Below are 17120 nucleotides of genomic sequence, written 5' to 3' on the forward strand. Positions count from 1 at the left end.
CTTAGTAATGAGTTCATGAAGTAATTAATTATCAAACAAGGATACTATAGATAGTGAAAAAAGTGATAAGTGCTCTCTATCCAATAAAGCAGCTATTCACCAACAAGGAGTTCCTTTTACCTTGTGAACAATAGAACAAAACAAGCAAGTAAATTAGGTGGACAGCGCTAAGAATTATTATAATAAAATCATACATACACAGGTAGCAGCAGATTTCGCAATTGTGTGTCTTACTCTTAAAAAAAGGGAAATAAAAGTACAATGATAGTGCAGTATGTTATGAATAATATGGTTATAAAGATATATTCCAAAGGGGCACTCACGTTTTCCAGAGCTTATAAAGCTCTATTTTAGGAGCCTGGACCGAACAATCCCCGTCTAAGGATTTCTTTTTGCTGGTATCAGATTCCCAAGGTAGTGCGATTCATCATATGAAAAAAATAAGGATGTATACCAATGGTACAGTACGTATGTAAAAGTAGGATAAGTAAATAATATTTGGCCTACTTACATTTGCTAGAGCAATGACCTGCTCTAGTGTATGGAGCTTTAGGTGGAACAATCCCCACCTAGGGATATATGTAGATCAGGAACAGCAGAGTGATGGTGAGAGTATAAGGAGCTCAAGAATGACTGGGTATTAAAACAGAATCTTTATTAATAAACAGAATAAATAAAACTATTTAAAAGTGAACTATATAGTAAAAAGAAGTATAAATAAAACCAGTCCTTTGTAGGCAATCCTTAATCTCCACTTGACATGTTTCGCTTACAGCTTTCTCAAAAGTGAATGTCTGCTGTTCAGGTCAGTTGATGTTTAAATAGTCTCTTAATTTCTCTATTCAGTTCTGGTGTGTATAGTCTGTAATTCTAATTCCAGGTCATTTGTTACATCACTTCCGGTTTGGTGGATATCTCCATGATGATATGTCCAGGAAATGATAGTAGCGCCATTTTGGATAAGGGCAAAAATCCAGTAAACTACATGATAGTAGTGCCATTTTGGATAAGGGCAAATTTCAATGCGGTTCACTCCGCCCACAGCCATCCCACGTGACCGCAATAGCGATACGTCACCAATGATGGAACCTTTCTGATTGGCCAGCCTACATTTAAATACCGGGGGGGGGATCGGGCGGCAATTTTCAACCCCTGACGAAGGAGTCTAGCACTCCGAAACGCGCGTCGGGTTTCCACACTGGATCCCTCTCTCACTGAGCACTCACCCGGCACTATGCACGAGGGATTCCTTTTTTGATTCACCACTTATTTATTTATTATTTTTTCTTCTTTTCGTTGTTTAGATTGACGTTCATGTACCTGTTCAAATAAGCAGTACTAGTGTAGTAACGGCAGTGTTTATGGGACAGAGCTTAGCAACAGAATAAGGATAGAACACCCACGAAGGTGTTGGGGGGAGTGTATAGGAAAGATTAGAAACAGTGTTTACTTGTGGGGATTTTTACCCCTTACCCTACTATTAATCTAACCTTTCACTTATTATCAGTATCCTGCTGACCCTCCATATATATATATATATATTTTTTTTTTATATACTCTATCCTGTCTTTTCCTGATAGTTTAGAGCCTATCCTACAGATATTTATTTATGGACACTTTTATGTCCCTTTCTATACTGTGCAAACTCTGTCTCTGTCCCACCTGCTGAACCTCCTTAAGATTTAAAGGTATCACCCCCGACCTTTTGTTTTTTCTCCGTGGATTGTCCAAAAGGCACACTTGGAGTTTCCAGTGTTTAATATGCCTTATGGTTTAGCTGGACATTAAGATATATCCACAGGAAATTCTCTCAGTAACTAAGCATCTCCTGGGAATTGAGATTTTGTATCCTCTGTTTAGTTGATTTAATAAAGTTACAGTGTTTTCACTGTGTTTGCCAGGATATATATCTCACTAGTCTCCCAATACGAGTATGCTTTATTTTTAGATACCTTTATTCTTATTTGGACACATCTATAGGTATAGCACCATAACTGTCCTTTTTTTACTCTATACCAGGTTGATTGGGAGCTTCTTTCCCCCTTTTTCTAGTTTCTAAGGGGGAGACGCTACCCAATCTATTCATTTTCCTATAAAGTTCTAGTTACAAAAGACCTTATGTCGACATGGAATGTGTTGCTCGTTTAGCAAGATACGGTTCTTCGTATTGTCACCTCAGTAAAAATTACTGTTGTGCTTACTGGAAGGAATAGGGCATAAAATAAAATGATAATCAGGACTCAAAATTAAAAGGCAGGCCTTTGTGTAACTTGGAATCTGAATCCAGTGGGGATTTCTGCTACCCAGGGTTGAATTTTCACTTGTCAATGGCTAGCTGGCAAGTTGAAATTGTAATTCTCCTCTAAAAGACTTCTGTATGCAGGGTAACATCATTGCCCCCATAGATCTGCAGGGAAAGGCCATGCAAGCATGCACACACAGGCAGAAATTCCATAGTGTCATACATGTATGCTCTTTTACATGTGGCACTGATGTGGATAATGTGCAATATATGGCTGTTCTGGTAAAGTCAGAGAATGTTATACTCCCCCCACCCACAAAATAAATACAAAACAAACCCCACCCCACCAACTATTAGGTTCTTTAACCCCTTAAGGACCAAACTTCTGGAATAAAAGGGAATCATGACATGTCACACATGTCATGTGTCCTTAAGGGGTTAAACGTGTAGTTTGTGACCGTTTCTCTTTAAGGAGGTTAATTTACAAACTACTAAAAAGCAAGTTATTTCTTCAAAACGGGTAGATTGTTTTCTGAAATGTATGAATTACATAACACACTGAGAAGATGCAGATTTTCCATACTTTATTATAATTACTATTCTGCAACAGGGTTATGTATCCTGTTTTCTTTAGTACCAGATGTTTAAAAACAATTCTTTATTCTATGTAAACCAGTGGTATATAACATGTTACGCTAGCTGGGTGTGGAAAAGCAATCAGAATAATGTTATTCTTATAAAATGTATTTCCACAGGAAATGTTTTCAAAGATTTAGAACATTCATTTTTTTTTTAAACAAATAATGGTTACTCACACTATTTTAAATAAAAAACAAAAACAAAACAAAAAAATCCCCTCCAAACAATCATTTCTGTATTGCACTTTTCCAAATTGCAAAATGATCTGGGTTTCAGAAGGCCTGAATACCTATGAAGCAAATTTTCATTTCAATTAATAATTACCCATTAAAATTACTATGGAGGGGATTGAAGATAAAATATTTATTGCAATAAAGACATGTAAAAAAAAAAAAAAAGTCGGAAATGAATGTAAACCAGTAACGTTTTATCCATTTTGAAACAACTGAAGGCTTTTTTTTTTCTCCACTGCACAAAGATAAATATGTCCCATTTTTTTTCTTTTTGCAACTATCCTAAACTTTTTGATTATCAATAGGTTCATTGTCTGTCTGTGTGGGTTGTTGGGATCCTGGTGGGACAAATCGCTGCTCTGGTCCTGAAGGACCTTGAAGGGATCCAGGATGATATCCTGGTGGAAAATGCCTCACACCCCCTGGTGGGGGACCTTGCATGAAGTCTCTTGCCCCAGGAGGAGGGAAATGGCCTGATAAGTTTTCCCTAGAAACAGATGGAGGGGGCCCAGCTCGAAATTCCCTACCTCCAGGATGAGGTGGGCCTGGTAAATATTCTCTTGCTCCAGATGGGGGTAATCCTGGTGGGAAGTCCCTTGCTCCTGGAGGTGGAAGTCCTGGTCGATTCTCTCTAGGTCCTGGTAAGAACTCTCTGACTCCAGGGGGGAAGTCCCGAGCACCTGGAGTTGGTGGTCTTGTTAAGAAGTCCCGAGGAACTGTTGGTGGTGCTCCTGGTGGGATGTCTCGAGCACCTGGGGGTAGAGGTACTGGATGGAAGTCACGAGCCCCAGGAGGTGGTGGTCCTGGTGGGAAGTCACGAGCCCCAGGAGGTGGGGGCCCTGGTGGGAAGTCACGAGCCCCTGGTGGGAGAGGTCCAGGTGGGAAATCTCTTACACCTGGAGGTGGCATGGGAAAATCCCTAGGACCATGAAATGGGCTTGGACCTGGAAGATATTCTCTAGGACCAAGTGGTCCACGGACAAAGCACCTAGGATCAGGAGGAACCAAAGGCATTGGGGGGAATTCTCTCATTGCTGGTGGGGGACCATGCACTAAAAAACAAACAAACGATAAAATATTAGTAATATGTTTCTTGAAGAGGAAGTATCTCCTGTCAAACCAAAAATAAATGTATTACACATAAAAATTGTAAAACCGATATTTACTAAAGAGTAGAAGAAAAAGGCTGGTATGCATGTCTTTGAGAACTTTTATGAAATTCTCAAGCACACAAAAATGTCACTGTTATTATTGGTACACATTTAAGTATAAAAAGTATCATAGCCGGCATAACCAATTTACATATGAAACTTGAGATTAGGTGTAATTCTACTTTACATGTGTAGTACAATTTTATGGAACATAAAATTAAAAAAAAAAGAAAAACTATAATTTGTCAGAGTTTCTACCACATGGACGTAACCCCTTCACCAGCAAGTTCTTTTACAATAACACCTGTAATTCAATTTGTTCAAAGTGTTAATCATCAAATGTCAAGAATGCTGCAAATTTGAAAATCAATCAGAAATAAAATGAAATACAATTGTGACTGGTTATTAGTGCTCTAATTATAGTTCATGCAGTTTTTGTCTCATGAAAAAGTTGAAGGGGATATCATGCACAATATGCATCAGTTAAAATAGGTTTCAATGCCAATTGTTTAATAGCAATTTAACTGATGGTCCATTTGCCCATCTGTGTAATTTCTGAAGTTCTCTCACGGAGTGCTAAAGAACATAGCAGACTTGCAAATATATTCTTGAGCCTGATTAATCTCCAGTATAGTGCAGGAGGGTGGGTCAGACAGCTCTTTTGAGCCAGATAAAGAACTGACCCAAATATCTCCAAAGAAACATATTTCTCTTATGTGCACCAACACAAGCGCACCATTGATGTCGACTGTTTTGTTTTTTTTCTTTTTAAATTCACTATGCACTGCAAAAGAATGCACAACATAACTAACCCTTTATAGGAAAGAATTAACATAAGCTAGAAAAATAAAATGTTTAATACAGAAGATGTGCAAGCAAAAATTGAGTATTTTTATTCTAGATGGCATCTCAAAGGAGAGGTTTACCTTACTGAAACAGTATTTAATAATTTCAGAATGTGCCCTATGGTGCACCTGTTTTAATAAGATCAGCAGACACAAATAAAAATACATTTAAAAAAAAAAAAATATTTTCCTGCTAATGTGTTTTCGTAACCTGGACCATATCTCTCAATTTCACCCATGACCTTTTCCTCGTACACGATAGAGACAGACTACATAGCTCCGCCCTGGTACAGAATAATAGATCTAATAGATACTTTAGTGGCAGCAAAAGAATGGATATCACTGCACTATAATACTTAGTGTTCCTGCTTACTACCTTTTATCTTTATAACTTGATTATTATTATGGTGGTGGTATTCATATAATAAGAGTTATTATTTTAACTATAAATAATTAAAAGTGATGTTTTAAAAAAAAACAAAAAAAACCCCCAAAAAACGTAGACAGAACGTCAGGAGGAAGTAGATATAGGCTGGCAACAAATTCCTCCCACAACTCCAGGCATACAGCCTAATACACATATACACATACACACACACACACACACACACACACACACCTTTGTTTGACATGTACTACACACTAAATAACAAATTTTAAAATAACTTGTCTGGAGCAATATATTATATAATGAAGAGATACAATGTTACTTTTTACATACTTTGTTGTGGTGGCAGTGATCGAGCTCCAAAGTGCATTCTGGGAGGAGGCTGGCCAATCAAACGGCCAGGAGGCTGTGATATTGGAGAATTCATTACCGGAGTTCCTGGAAATGAAGGTGGGCCTTTGCTTCCTGGCATAAGCTGTTGATATAATCAAAAACAACATTTGTACTGTTTTTCCCATATTTGCTTAGAAGCTGATGTATTCGAAGGATACATTTTATCACTCATTTATTTCTAACCTGTGGAAAGCAGGACTCAGTACAAACATAAGGAAAAAACGACAAGGCTGTAAATGCAATACTATTTCAGCTTGGCCCCCACAAAGGCATGGGTAAAAAGGCATGGGTAACTCAATAACATACCCAAGGCTAAACTTTCACTCCTCAACAGCTAGTGGAAATTTTCAGTTCTACACACCTATCCACCCCCGGCTATAAACCCCGATCTAAAGGGATCAATAACTAAAGGCCAAGTTGGAATTCCAGCTATTGCTCCATGAGGTTTGCAGATAACTGGGAGCTTAAATCCAACATTGACTGCTGTGCTGAGACTGGAACGTCACCTTTTCTAAAAGTGAACACGAATTTCCCACCTTACGGACATCCACAAAATTTGATCTGAAAACATGCTAAAAAACAACACCCACATTTGGACAATTGCATCTTCTCCTGAAAGAGACTTCTACCTGCTCAATTTAGGAGAGCGTGGCATTGGGAGGGCCTGCTGGGGATTGGATGTGACAAGTTTTATAGAGATGACATATTTATGCTTAGAAACAATGTGTAGATATAACATGACTAAAAGATTGCAAAGCACTCTTACTGATAAAAGAGTTACCCCAGCAGCTACGGCAAGCCATAAACAGAGCAAAAGCATATATTGAAAGGCTCACATGCACAATTCACAGCTATACTTCTGTTTCTTATGTATCTGTATTTACAATAGGGCACGCATCCCATGCAGCCTCAACGTAAACTGTGCTTTAAATTTACAACTTAAGCATGACAGAACACATGAATGGTAAAGAATATTAGAGGATCCTTTCTTTCACAAACTCAAAGAAAGGTATAGTTAAAAGGAACACTTCAACTTTAAAAATAAATATATTAAAGTTAGATGGGCTCCTTTTATGATTTTAGATTCAGACACTCCCCTTTAATAATAAAATAGAATAAATCAAACATCAATTAGGACGTGCCTCTAGTTGTTACAATCCCTAGAAGCATGGTTTAGACAGAAATGTAAACATTGCCATTGCTCTAAAAAGGGACAGGGTCAATGCACCAAAACCACTTTACAGCCATAAAGTGATAGATAAGGGAATGTGACAGGTGTGTCTGAGGTTTATAACAATACACCATTATTTTGTCTTATTCAGCTGTTTGTATAGCATTACACGCCAATAAAAACACAACACTCAAGTCTATTTTTTCCAAATCTCTCTTTCTACTGCTGATCCAAATAAAGGAAAAAAAACAAACAAAACAAAAACCAACCAATCAACACAACCACAGCGTGAAATAATTTACAACTGTACCACATTCACTAAAGTGAGAATTCAAACATTTTAACTTTATGGTCAAAACAGGTAAACTGGAAAAATTCTCTACGTCAGCTTTGCTTTCAGTCTGCGTACTTTGGCCTTTACTTTGAATCCTTAGTTTATTGAATAACTGTCAAATGGGGAAAAAAAAAATCTTTGTTGACCCCTAAATGGCATTCAAACAACCTGACTGCACCTTGGATAAACAGGATGTTACACCCCATGTTAAAAGGACACTGTAATCACCCAGACCACTTCAGCTAATTAAAGTAGTCTGGGTGCTGTGACCCTTTTCCACTTAGTGCTGTAATGTTAAATATTCCAGTTCCAGAGAATTGCAATGTGTACATTGCCGCTCTAAGTCTACGCCCAGTGGCTGTCTGCCAGAGAGCCACTGGGGACGAATTCAGCGTCAGAATTTCCCCATAGGAAAGCATTGAATAATGCGGGGAGGTCTAATGCACGCGCGCGGCCATTGCCTCTCATGCGCATTAAGTCTCCCCTGCCAGCTGCCATTGAAATGTGGGCGGTGCCTGACCCAGCGCCAAGGGATATCAGCGCTGTATTCATGTAAGGGCCTGAAGGGGGTTTAAACCCCTTCAGCTCCACGGGAGGGGGGGACGTATTAACCCTATAGTGCCAGGGAAACGGCTTTGTAATTCTTGCACTATAGGATCCCTTCGAATATTCCATGATAAAATAGTTAGTATTTCTGAACAAAGCAATAGTGTTGCAGTTGTTTAGAATGAACTCAACATTTTTTTTCTTTTTCTGGAACGTTCATAGAAATAGGTCTTGCTAAGCGAACACTTATAAAAACGGACAAAATAAAATGTATAGTACTCCTTTTTAGGTGAGATACAACCCTCTTTATCAGTATCACAGAACTGTGGTGCGGTGAAAGTGTGGTGAAAGTGTGGTCTTAGTTAAGTATTACATCTAAGGAGGAGAAGAAAATGGACATTTTTTCCCCCTGTATTTTTCTAAAAAAGTATCAAAACCTTTTTCCGATTGTAGGATAGGTGGTTTACATCCTGTGTGTCAGTGCACAGTGTGGTCAAATAACTCACATTTGTTGTTAATTCAATGCATGTAGAAACTGTGTCTTTGTAAAAAATCTGTTAAATCGATCAGTGGAGCAAGTTTAGAAAAATCCATAACCATGTAGCTTGTAAGTGGTTAGTAAATAGGACTGACATGCATCTTCTTAATCTTATTGAAATGCTATTATTCAAGTCATCCTTGCACACCATGAGATCATGCATGACTACAACAAAATCACCTGCGTAATGTCAAACTGTTGCATGGCTGGTAAAGAGCTATAATGAGCAATGTAATACTTGCGAGGAAGTAGTCCCCACCCTCACCAAACTGGATGACATATTTCCATTTTTTTTTTAATTCTATTCCTGCATTGGAGATAAGTAACTGGACACAAGTGACTTGCCATCTTTTTAAAAAAACATTACAACAACAATTGTTGAGCTGTTGATTCACTTAAAATGAAACAAATCACTTGTGCAAATCACATGTGTGTTTGTGGTTCTAATTTATAGTTTTCATGTGAATAAAAAGCAGTGTGTAGTTCTCTTGTATATGTAGGTCTCATTCTGGGAAACACATATTGTAGATGGTATATGCAATTCCTCTCTGAAATGGTAGACAAGGGTGTTGACCCTTTGAAGCAGAAAACAATGGGGAAATGTATCCAAGTGTTTTGTTTTGTTTCTACAAAGTGGTGCAAAAATGTAAAAGGGATGGAATCACCAATGGAATATGGCTGCTGGTTTCAATGGTTTCCATGGTGATTGCCCCCTGCCCAATACTTTACACCACTCATACATTCTCTCATTGTATCCGAAACAGGATTATGTTTTAATGTGCTTATCAAATTAGTTGTTTCACTCTCGGCAGCTATGGTGTCCAGTCTTAAGAGAAAGTATCACTATTCCATAAATAGACTAGGATATGCTTAGAGCAGAACGAACACACACACTTATTTTTTTTCACTCTTCTGCCATCACTGGTACATAATCAGTATGGATCACTGGTATGTGATCAGCACTTGAAGCCTTTCAATAAGAAACGGCTACCTCCATAACCAATGATACTCCAATGTCTAACTACTTCCTCTCCTACGTCAGGAAATCTCTGCTTTATGACTCCGCTGTGAATCAGTTGTTTGCAGTGGTGTCATGAAGCGAATAATATGATCTAGTGTTAAACTGCTGCTTGTTCTGTGGTAAGGATGCAGAGTGTTTTTGAGTAGTGCATGCATGAAAGGTTAGTATAACGTCTTCTCCACCAGAAGCGAAAGGTGAAATCCCAGATCCATTTACGGTTACTAAATACTCACTTCTCTGGATTCCTCAGGTGGAGAACTAGCAGAGCTACTGAAGGCATCAGGCTCCTTAGGTGCATTTGGCTTTTTGTTTTACATGAAGGGATTAAGAATGGATATAGAATAATTGTAACATGTTTAAGTACCAAAAAAATTCAATAAAATAGATGCAATTTGTCTTTACATGACATTTAAGAGTTGTCTTTATTACAACCTACCATGCCATCCACAGTCATCGAGGGTGATGATGTCCTGGGGCCACTATTTAGAACATTAGCAGAGTGACCAAGCTCCACTGTAAAGAAAAAGAACATATACACAAGTCAAGTTCAGTTTATTATGAAGTTAATTTAAAATGTAATCTCCACATTGGGTTAGCATAATTACTACAGTCCATGAGAGATGAAAAGGACTGAAGCAAAAGTCATCAAATACACTTAGGGTTCCTAATCACAAAGAAAATAACAAATCCAGCAATTGAACATTATACCGCAAGACACGGCTCTTCATTTAAAAACATGTTAGTTTTAATGATGGCATATCCCACAATAATGCACACTAGGGCTTCTTATTTTGAGTCTTAGGCTACTTGCCTGGCTTTAAAAGTTACTTGCCACTGCAAGCCTGGAGGGACCATGGCACATTCACTTGCAAACGGCCAACAGTGATTTTCTGCCCAGTACTCTGTTACACGCTATAAAGCTGCACATTATTGCCACTTGGCTTCATCAAACATATAGGCCTCAATTTAATATTGTTGGATAAGCTTTTTAAAGGATATAATATATTTGAATGAACCATTGAGATAAACATTTTCTAAATATCAATATAAAAATATATATTTTTTAAATTACATTTATCAAAAAGATCATTTTAAAAGTTTATCCAAAAATATTAAATTGAGGCCATAGTTTGCTTGATCCTTTTCATAGCGATCAACTTAAACCATAGACAGAATTAGGTCTAGATTTCCTTTAGCAGTATTTAACTGAATGTTAATACTTCTGGCCGCAGAGATAAGCAAGCTCCCTGACTGATATCACTTTTGGATTTTTTTTGTAAGTGAAGCAAATGTTACTTTAATAGCTCTGGTGATCTTCATTGCTAAAATGCACTGACCCACAAAGGGATTACAAGGCTGAATGGACATATAGTACATATGAAGAAAGCTACCTGGGGCAGATGTTCTGCCAGACATATCATGCGGTGGGCGCCTGGACGTTGGAGGAGCATCCACTTCACCTAAAAAAATAAAAAAATACAAATGTCTAATACTACACTCAACCACTAATGCATTGTACATTGGGAGGTAAGGAAGAACGCAGGGAGAGAAAAACCAAACATATAAAAACACAACCGACACAAACATGGCAGTGGTAATCCCTTCAAGACTAAACCACATGCAAGGGACCTTTCAAAATTACTACAGGTGAACCAAGAATTGCTTCTGGATCACATGGCAGTGATGCAGATGTTCACAGGTTCGCACCATTGGACACCATAGCATTCTTTACTGCCATGCTGGACTCATAATTCTAAACATCAAAAGAGGTGAACAATTACACAGAGTACAGCTTTTCGTCTATTTGTATGCTTGCAATTTGGCTAGCACAATGTACTGCTTTTAAAATGACGTCAGGGCATTTTTGGCAGTGAGGGAGCTGCTGATTGAAGCTCAATACAAATCTGACCAAAACAGGAGCTGCAAAGCAATTACTAAAATCTATTCATGGTTTATTAAAATCCTAATAAGGGAATAAAACCTGCAATGCCATATTTACACTGAGTTTTAATGTGCTGTGTCACATGCAGTTCAGTCCACCAACTCCTGACAGACTGTCAGAAAAAAAAAACACAACGTGTCTACCAAAACGGAGTGCGGTTTAGCATGTACTAGGTGAAGGAGGACTAAATCACTTTCTTTGACAAGTGCTCTATTCTGACAAGCCAATATTTTTAAATAATAATGTAAAGATACACACGCTAAACAACACAGATGCAGCAAAGCACATTTTCATTTTTTTTTTTTTTTAAACTAAAATTTTGTGTAGTTTACAGGTTCACCCTCATCTGCACTTTTTGGAAGCAAATAAATATTTACAGTCTATGCATAACTGAATTTTTACTAACTAGTGTCGGCTTTGAGAGATTCTGTTCTGCTGAGGTTAGCAGATGCCGATCGGCCTGGTCCCTCAATCATCATGGGAGGGGAAGGTGCACCACCACTCACAGGCGAAGGACCAAAGGAACCATCTCTGCTTAAAGCACCTGTATTGAATGAAGAACAAGACCTCATCAGAGCTCAGAAATCTTTCACAATGCAATAGGGTTTGACATATAATGTTTGCACTACCACAGTTATTTGCAGCAAATAAGACAGAATCACTATTTTGTAGTTTCACTCCAGCTAAAGCCTTTTCAGGAATTTGTCTTCTGAAGCGGGCGTGAGAATACTTGTGCAAAGATTGGCTCTGGAGCCCAAACTTACCAAATGCATCATAGGCTAACTGTCAAGCTACAAAAATCTTATAAAGACCTGGGTATCTTTATAATCTCTAACAAATTAGGAAGAAATCAATTTGGAAATTTAAAATTGCATTATCAATGATTTTATAGCCATAAAACGGATCCTAATGTGCATAGAGCATGTGAATTCATCATGTACTGTTAGAATCGAAACAGTTAATGGTACTAGAGATGATTATTCAAGAAACAATGTAATTGCAAATAAAACTTTGCAATTCTATTTTCAATTCTCTGCAATCTGTGGTTTAGTAGAGCACCCCAAACTGGATAATTTTACTATTAATTCAACCCCTTGATTACCAATAAAATATGGGAAAGTCTGCATAAAAAGAATGTTCTCACTGCGGATTAAAGGATAATAAGTATTTTTTAAATGAGCACAAATGTACCTAAAACAAAAACTATACTTTTTTTTTCTCTTATGTGGAGTGTAAGTAGTCACTCTGTGAACAAATTGTAATGGGAAGCTCTGTACCTCTCCTCACAGGTGGCTGATGATCAGGTCTGCCCGGTTTGGGTTTTACTATGGAAGGTCTCTGCAGAGCTGCAATTCTTTGGTTTACTTCAATCAATCTGGAAAAAGAGAAATCCACACCATAAATAAAAAGGCAGTTCTGAAACACAGAGTATAATGAGTGGCACCTATTAAAGTTCGATTAGTTCTCTTTCATTGTAGTAACGCCCACCGATTTGTCATGCAAGGGCATAGCAATAAGGTTAACATTAAAATGTCCATTGTACTTTCTACACATGGTAGGCTATTTTAGGTTATTGAATGAAATTCAGATTGGCTCTGTAATGCACAGATAGCAGCACGGGTTAAACTTCCACAACTAAATAGCCAAGAAGAAGCATGCAGGTTGAATTCAAAGAATCTTGTTTAACCTTTTTAACTAGCATGTATCAGCTACTGCTAGAATACAGGACAGCCAGTACACATTTTAACTACACACATACTGCCCGAATGAAGCTCCATGTAGAGGGAGTGTTGTAAACAAGAAAAATATACGCACAATAATATTACAAACAAAATTTAAGGCTAGAGTAGCTGAGCTGGAAAAAAATCTCCAAGTCCGCAATGCTTCCAATTCAGTTACTTTGGCATCAATTTGAAACTCATTTTCAATTGCAGACAATTCTCACTTCAGTGAATAACTCTGTAAGTGTATTTATTTATTTGAACATTATCAATAAAAGTAATATGTGCTTGTAATATTTAGAAATTGCTAACATACTCCGCAGTGCTGTCCATAAATACAAATTGGTACAAGTAAGAAAAAGACAAAATGTACAAGAGACAATCTAACACCTGGTAAACAAATCCAGGAGGAGCTGAAGGCCCTACTTCTGTGGGAACGTACAATCTAGATGGAGATGAGGAGTGGGAAACAGGAGGTTCATTTAACAATTTTAGTATGCATGTCTACCCTTAAGAAACATTGACAAGTGTCATATCAAATGGAATGTCCCACTCATTTAAATATGACAGGATTGCATAGATCTGCAAATGCTAAATAAGCAGGACATTCCATAACGGTGTAGAGTCTGTAAGGAACAAAACACACATAGATCTGCAAATGCTAAATAAGCAGGACATTCCATAATGGTGCAGAGTCTGTAGGGACCAAAGCACAATGGCACATTAAAGGGTCAGCAGTCCTTAATCGACCACTAAAGTCATCCAAGCCATTTCTTTTTCATATTTAATCTTTATTTTTTAAAAAAATGTTTTACAAGTATACAATCACAACAGAGACAAAGTTATGTGTTTGTATATATAAAGTAGTGGAATAACTTCTTCTATATCCGTTACTTTAACACATTGCTCATATTCAAAATTTGAATATTACATCACATAACGGACAATACATCACTAAACAACAACATTTAATATTATAAAACTATTCTGGATTATCCCTGCAGGTGAGACTAAAATATCTAGGATTTTGACAGATCATATTGTATTCAGGGGGTTAGATTTAAACACTTAAAGGACCACTATAGGCACCCAGACCACTTCAGCTTAATGAAGTGGTCTGGGTGCCAGGTCCATCTAGGGTTAACCCTGCCTGCTGTAAACATAGCAGTTTTAGAGAAACTGCTATGTTTACACTAGGGTTAATCCAGCCTCAAGTGGCTGTCTCATTGACAGCCGCTAGAGGTGCTTCCGCGATTCTGACTGTGATTTTCACAGTGAGAAGATGCCAGCGTCCATAGGAAAGCATTCCTATGGACTGACTGAATGCACGCGCGGCTCTTGACGCACTTGCGCATTCAGCGGATGACGTCGGAAGAGGGAGGAGAGTCTCCAGCGCCGAGGGATAAAGTTAAGAATTTAACCCCTTCATCCTGGCGGGAGTGGGACCCAAACACCCTATAGTGCCAGGAAAACGAGTTTGTTTTCCTGGCACTATAGTGGTCCTTTAAGTCTGTTCTATTTTACACAACCATTCTTTTAACCGTTTCCTATCTGCTGGTATAATTCCCATTTCCATCTTTAACTGATATACTAGTTGTTCTTTAACTAGATCCCAACACAGAACATTAGGGTCATTTCCAGTTCCTTGCCGTCATCCAAGCCATTTCATCTCAGTGAAGTGGCTTAAGTGCAGTACATTTTTGCAGAAACAACACATTTGACCGTAAACATATAAACACACCTTCAGTTGATTTTACATGGACAGCCACTGGAGGGACTTCCTCTGCAAAGACTGAGTAAAATTCCAGTGTGTGTGTGTGGTGGGACATGGGTAGTAAAGAGTATAACTAGGGACAGGGTCATTGAAGCGTTAAGAATACAGGTTTGTAATACTAGTGTTTGATTGTTCTTTTTTTATTATTACACAGAAAACAGAAGCAAGAGCACTGGTGCATTAATACAGTTTATTAGTGATTAGTGAAGAAGAAACACAGAGGGGTCCGTGTCAAATGAACTAACTTAACTGTAAATAGAAGTGTTCCTTTAACATAATAAAATCTTACTTTTGCCTAAGATTTGCACACTCCCTTTTCTCTTCAGCCAAAGTTCTTTCTGCCGTCCGTGCAACGAGCTGGAAATGTAGACAGAATAGATAGTGTTTGGGGGAAGTAATTAATGCATCTTTTTCTATAATCTAATCAACATGCAAGATGTTTGTCTAATAAAAAGGCGCAAGCGAATCCTTTTTACGGATACATCATATTCAGTAATGCATTATGGGTAGCCCATTATGCATTACTGAATATGATGTATTCGTGAAAAGGATTCACTTACGATTATTTACGTATAACCACAATAGGCAAAGTTGTTGCAAATCTGTGATACCGGTTGGTGCTTAATGCCATTTCCAGGCGGCTGTAATTAATGCAGTGACGATCAAACCATGACAGAAATACCTTATTACTACATCAAACTGCATGTTGCCATGGTTATGAGCACCTCAATGAGATAGATACACCGTTCGTCTTTATGCAAAACTACTTGCCGTGTTACCATGGCAACATTCATTGAGCAACTCAGGCCTGATGCAAGATACCCAGGGAATTTATTGACATTACACTTGGCATCCAAAGGGACCAATACATTTTGGAACACATTTACTTCCTGTATTTACAATAAATATATGAATGTCTTTAATACTGGCACTTGTTAGCTACACACCCTACAGCCTTGAGGGAGTATTAAGTGTTGGAACATGTGCAGTACCTACCAATTATCTTACAGTAAACTGGCTCACCGGCTTTAGCACACTAATGTCAAAAGGAACAAATATGTTTTTTTTTTTGTCTGGATTAAGATAATCTACAACTATTGTTTACTTAAAAGGTGAAGCTAACTTAAAAAAGTGCAGGTAATTTTTAAAAACAGCAAAATAAGTATAGATCAAGATATGTAAACAAACTCACCCAATTTTCGTGTGCTTTTTTCTCATGACTAGCAATCTTAAAAACAGGAAAAGGTTATTAGTATGTGCTGTACAATAAAGTAAGCATGTTTAACAGTAAATGTAACTACATTAAGGTGTTACAAACCTTCTCAGAGAGTGTCATTCGGGAGAATGTGGGTTACCTTCTTAACATACCATTCACTTGAATAGTGTGCATCCCTATTTCAGACTACCTTACTGTACATGGAGTGTTATGGACCCTCCACTTGTTTCAGAGTGCTGCACTGCACCTGAAGGGTGTGTTAACTGTGCAGAGTGCTGTACTGTAACTAAAAGGTGTGCATTACCTGAACAAAGTATGAATTGCAACTAGAAAGTATGTGTTACCTGAACAAAATATCAACTGCAACTAGATAGTGTGCGCTACATGAACAAAATATGAACCGCAACTAGAAGGTGTGCATTATCTGCCCAAAGTATGAACCGGAACTAGAAGGTGTGTGTTTCCTGAACAAAGTATAAACCACAACTAGAAGGTGTGCGTTTCCTGAACAAAGTATGAACCGCAACTAGAAGGTGTGCGTTTCCTGAACAAAGTATAAACCACAACTAGAAGGTGTGCGTTACCTGAACAAAGTATGAACCGGAACTAGAAGGTGTGTGTTTCCTGAACAAAGTATAAACCACAACTAGAAGAGTGCGTTTCCTGAACAAAGTATAAACCGCAACTAGAAGGTGTGCGTTTCCTGAACAAAGTATAAACCGCAACTAGAAGGTGTGCGTTACCTGAACAAAGTATGAACCACAACTAGAAGGTGTGCGTTTCCTGAACAAAGTATAAACCGCAACTAGAAGGTGTGCGTTACCTGAACAAAGTATAAACCGCAACTAGAAGGTGTGCGTTACCTGAACAAAGTATAAACCGCAACTAGAAGGTGTGCGTTTCCTGAACAAAGTATAAACCGCAACTAGAAGGTGTGCGTTACCTGAACAAAGTATGAACCACAAC

At 38.0% G+C, this 17120-nt stretch overlaps 1 protein-coding gene across 4 annotated transcripts in view; it reads right to left on the reverse strand.

The window, feature by feature from the left end:
* Positions 1-2811: 2811 nt before the first annotated feature.
* Positions 2812-17120, reverse strand: part of MIA3 (MIA SH3 domain ER export factor 3) — a 63053-nt gene continuing 48744 nt past the window's right edge. For 3 of the 4 annotated variants that reach the window (XM_063443799.1, XM_063443802.1, XM_063443801.1), the window contains exons 21-29: positions 16131-16166; positions 15228-15295; positions 12721-12818; positions 11850-11987; positions 10893-10961; positions 9938-10014; positions 9735-9803; positions 5832-5973; positions 2812-4166 (exon numbers count right to left, since the gene is read on the reverse strand). In XM_063443799.1, coding sequence (XP_063299869.1) covers positions 3397-4166; positions 5832-5973; positions 9735-9803; positions 9938-10014; positions 10893-10961; positions 11850-11987; positions 12721-12818; positions 15228-15295; positions 16131-16166 — 1467 coding nt within the window. In that variant the 3' untranslated portion in view covers positions 2812-3396. The remainder of the gene's footprint in view (positions 4167-5831; positions 5974-9734; positions 9804-9937; positions 10015-10892; positions 10962-11849; positions 11988-12720; positions 12819-15227; positions 15296-16130; positions 16167-17120) is intronic. The other variant, XM_063443800.1, reaches the window with a different exon arrangement.

Source organism: Pelobates fuscus, chromosome 2 (genome assembly GCF_036172605.1).
Source record: "Pelobates fuscus isolate aPelFus1 chromosome 2, aPelFus1.pri, whole genome shotgun sequence".
Taxonomy (NCBI): domain Eukaryota; kingdom Metazoa; phylum Chordata; class Amphibia; order Anura; family Pelobatidae; genus Pelobates; species Pelobates fuscus.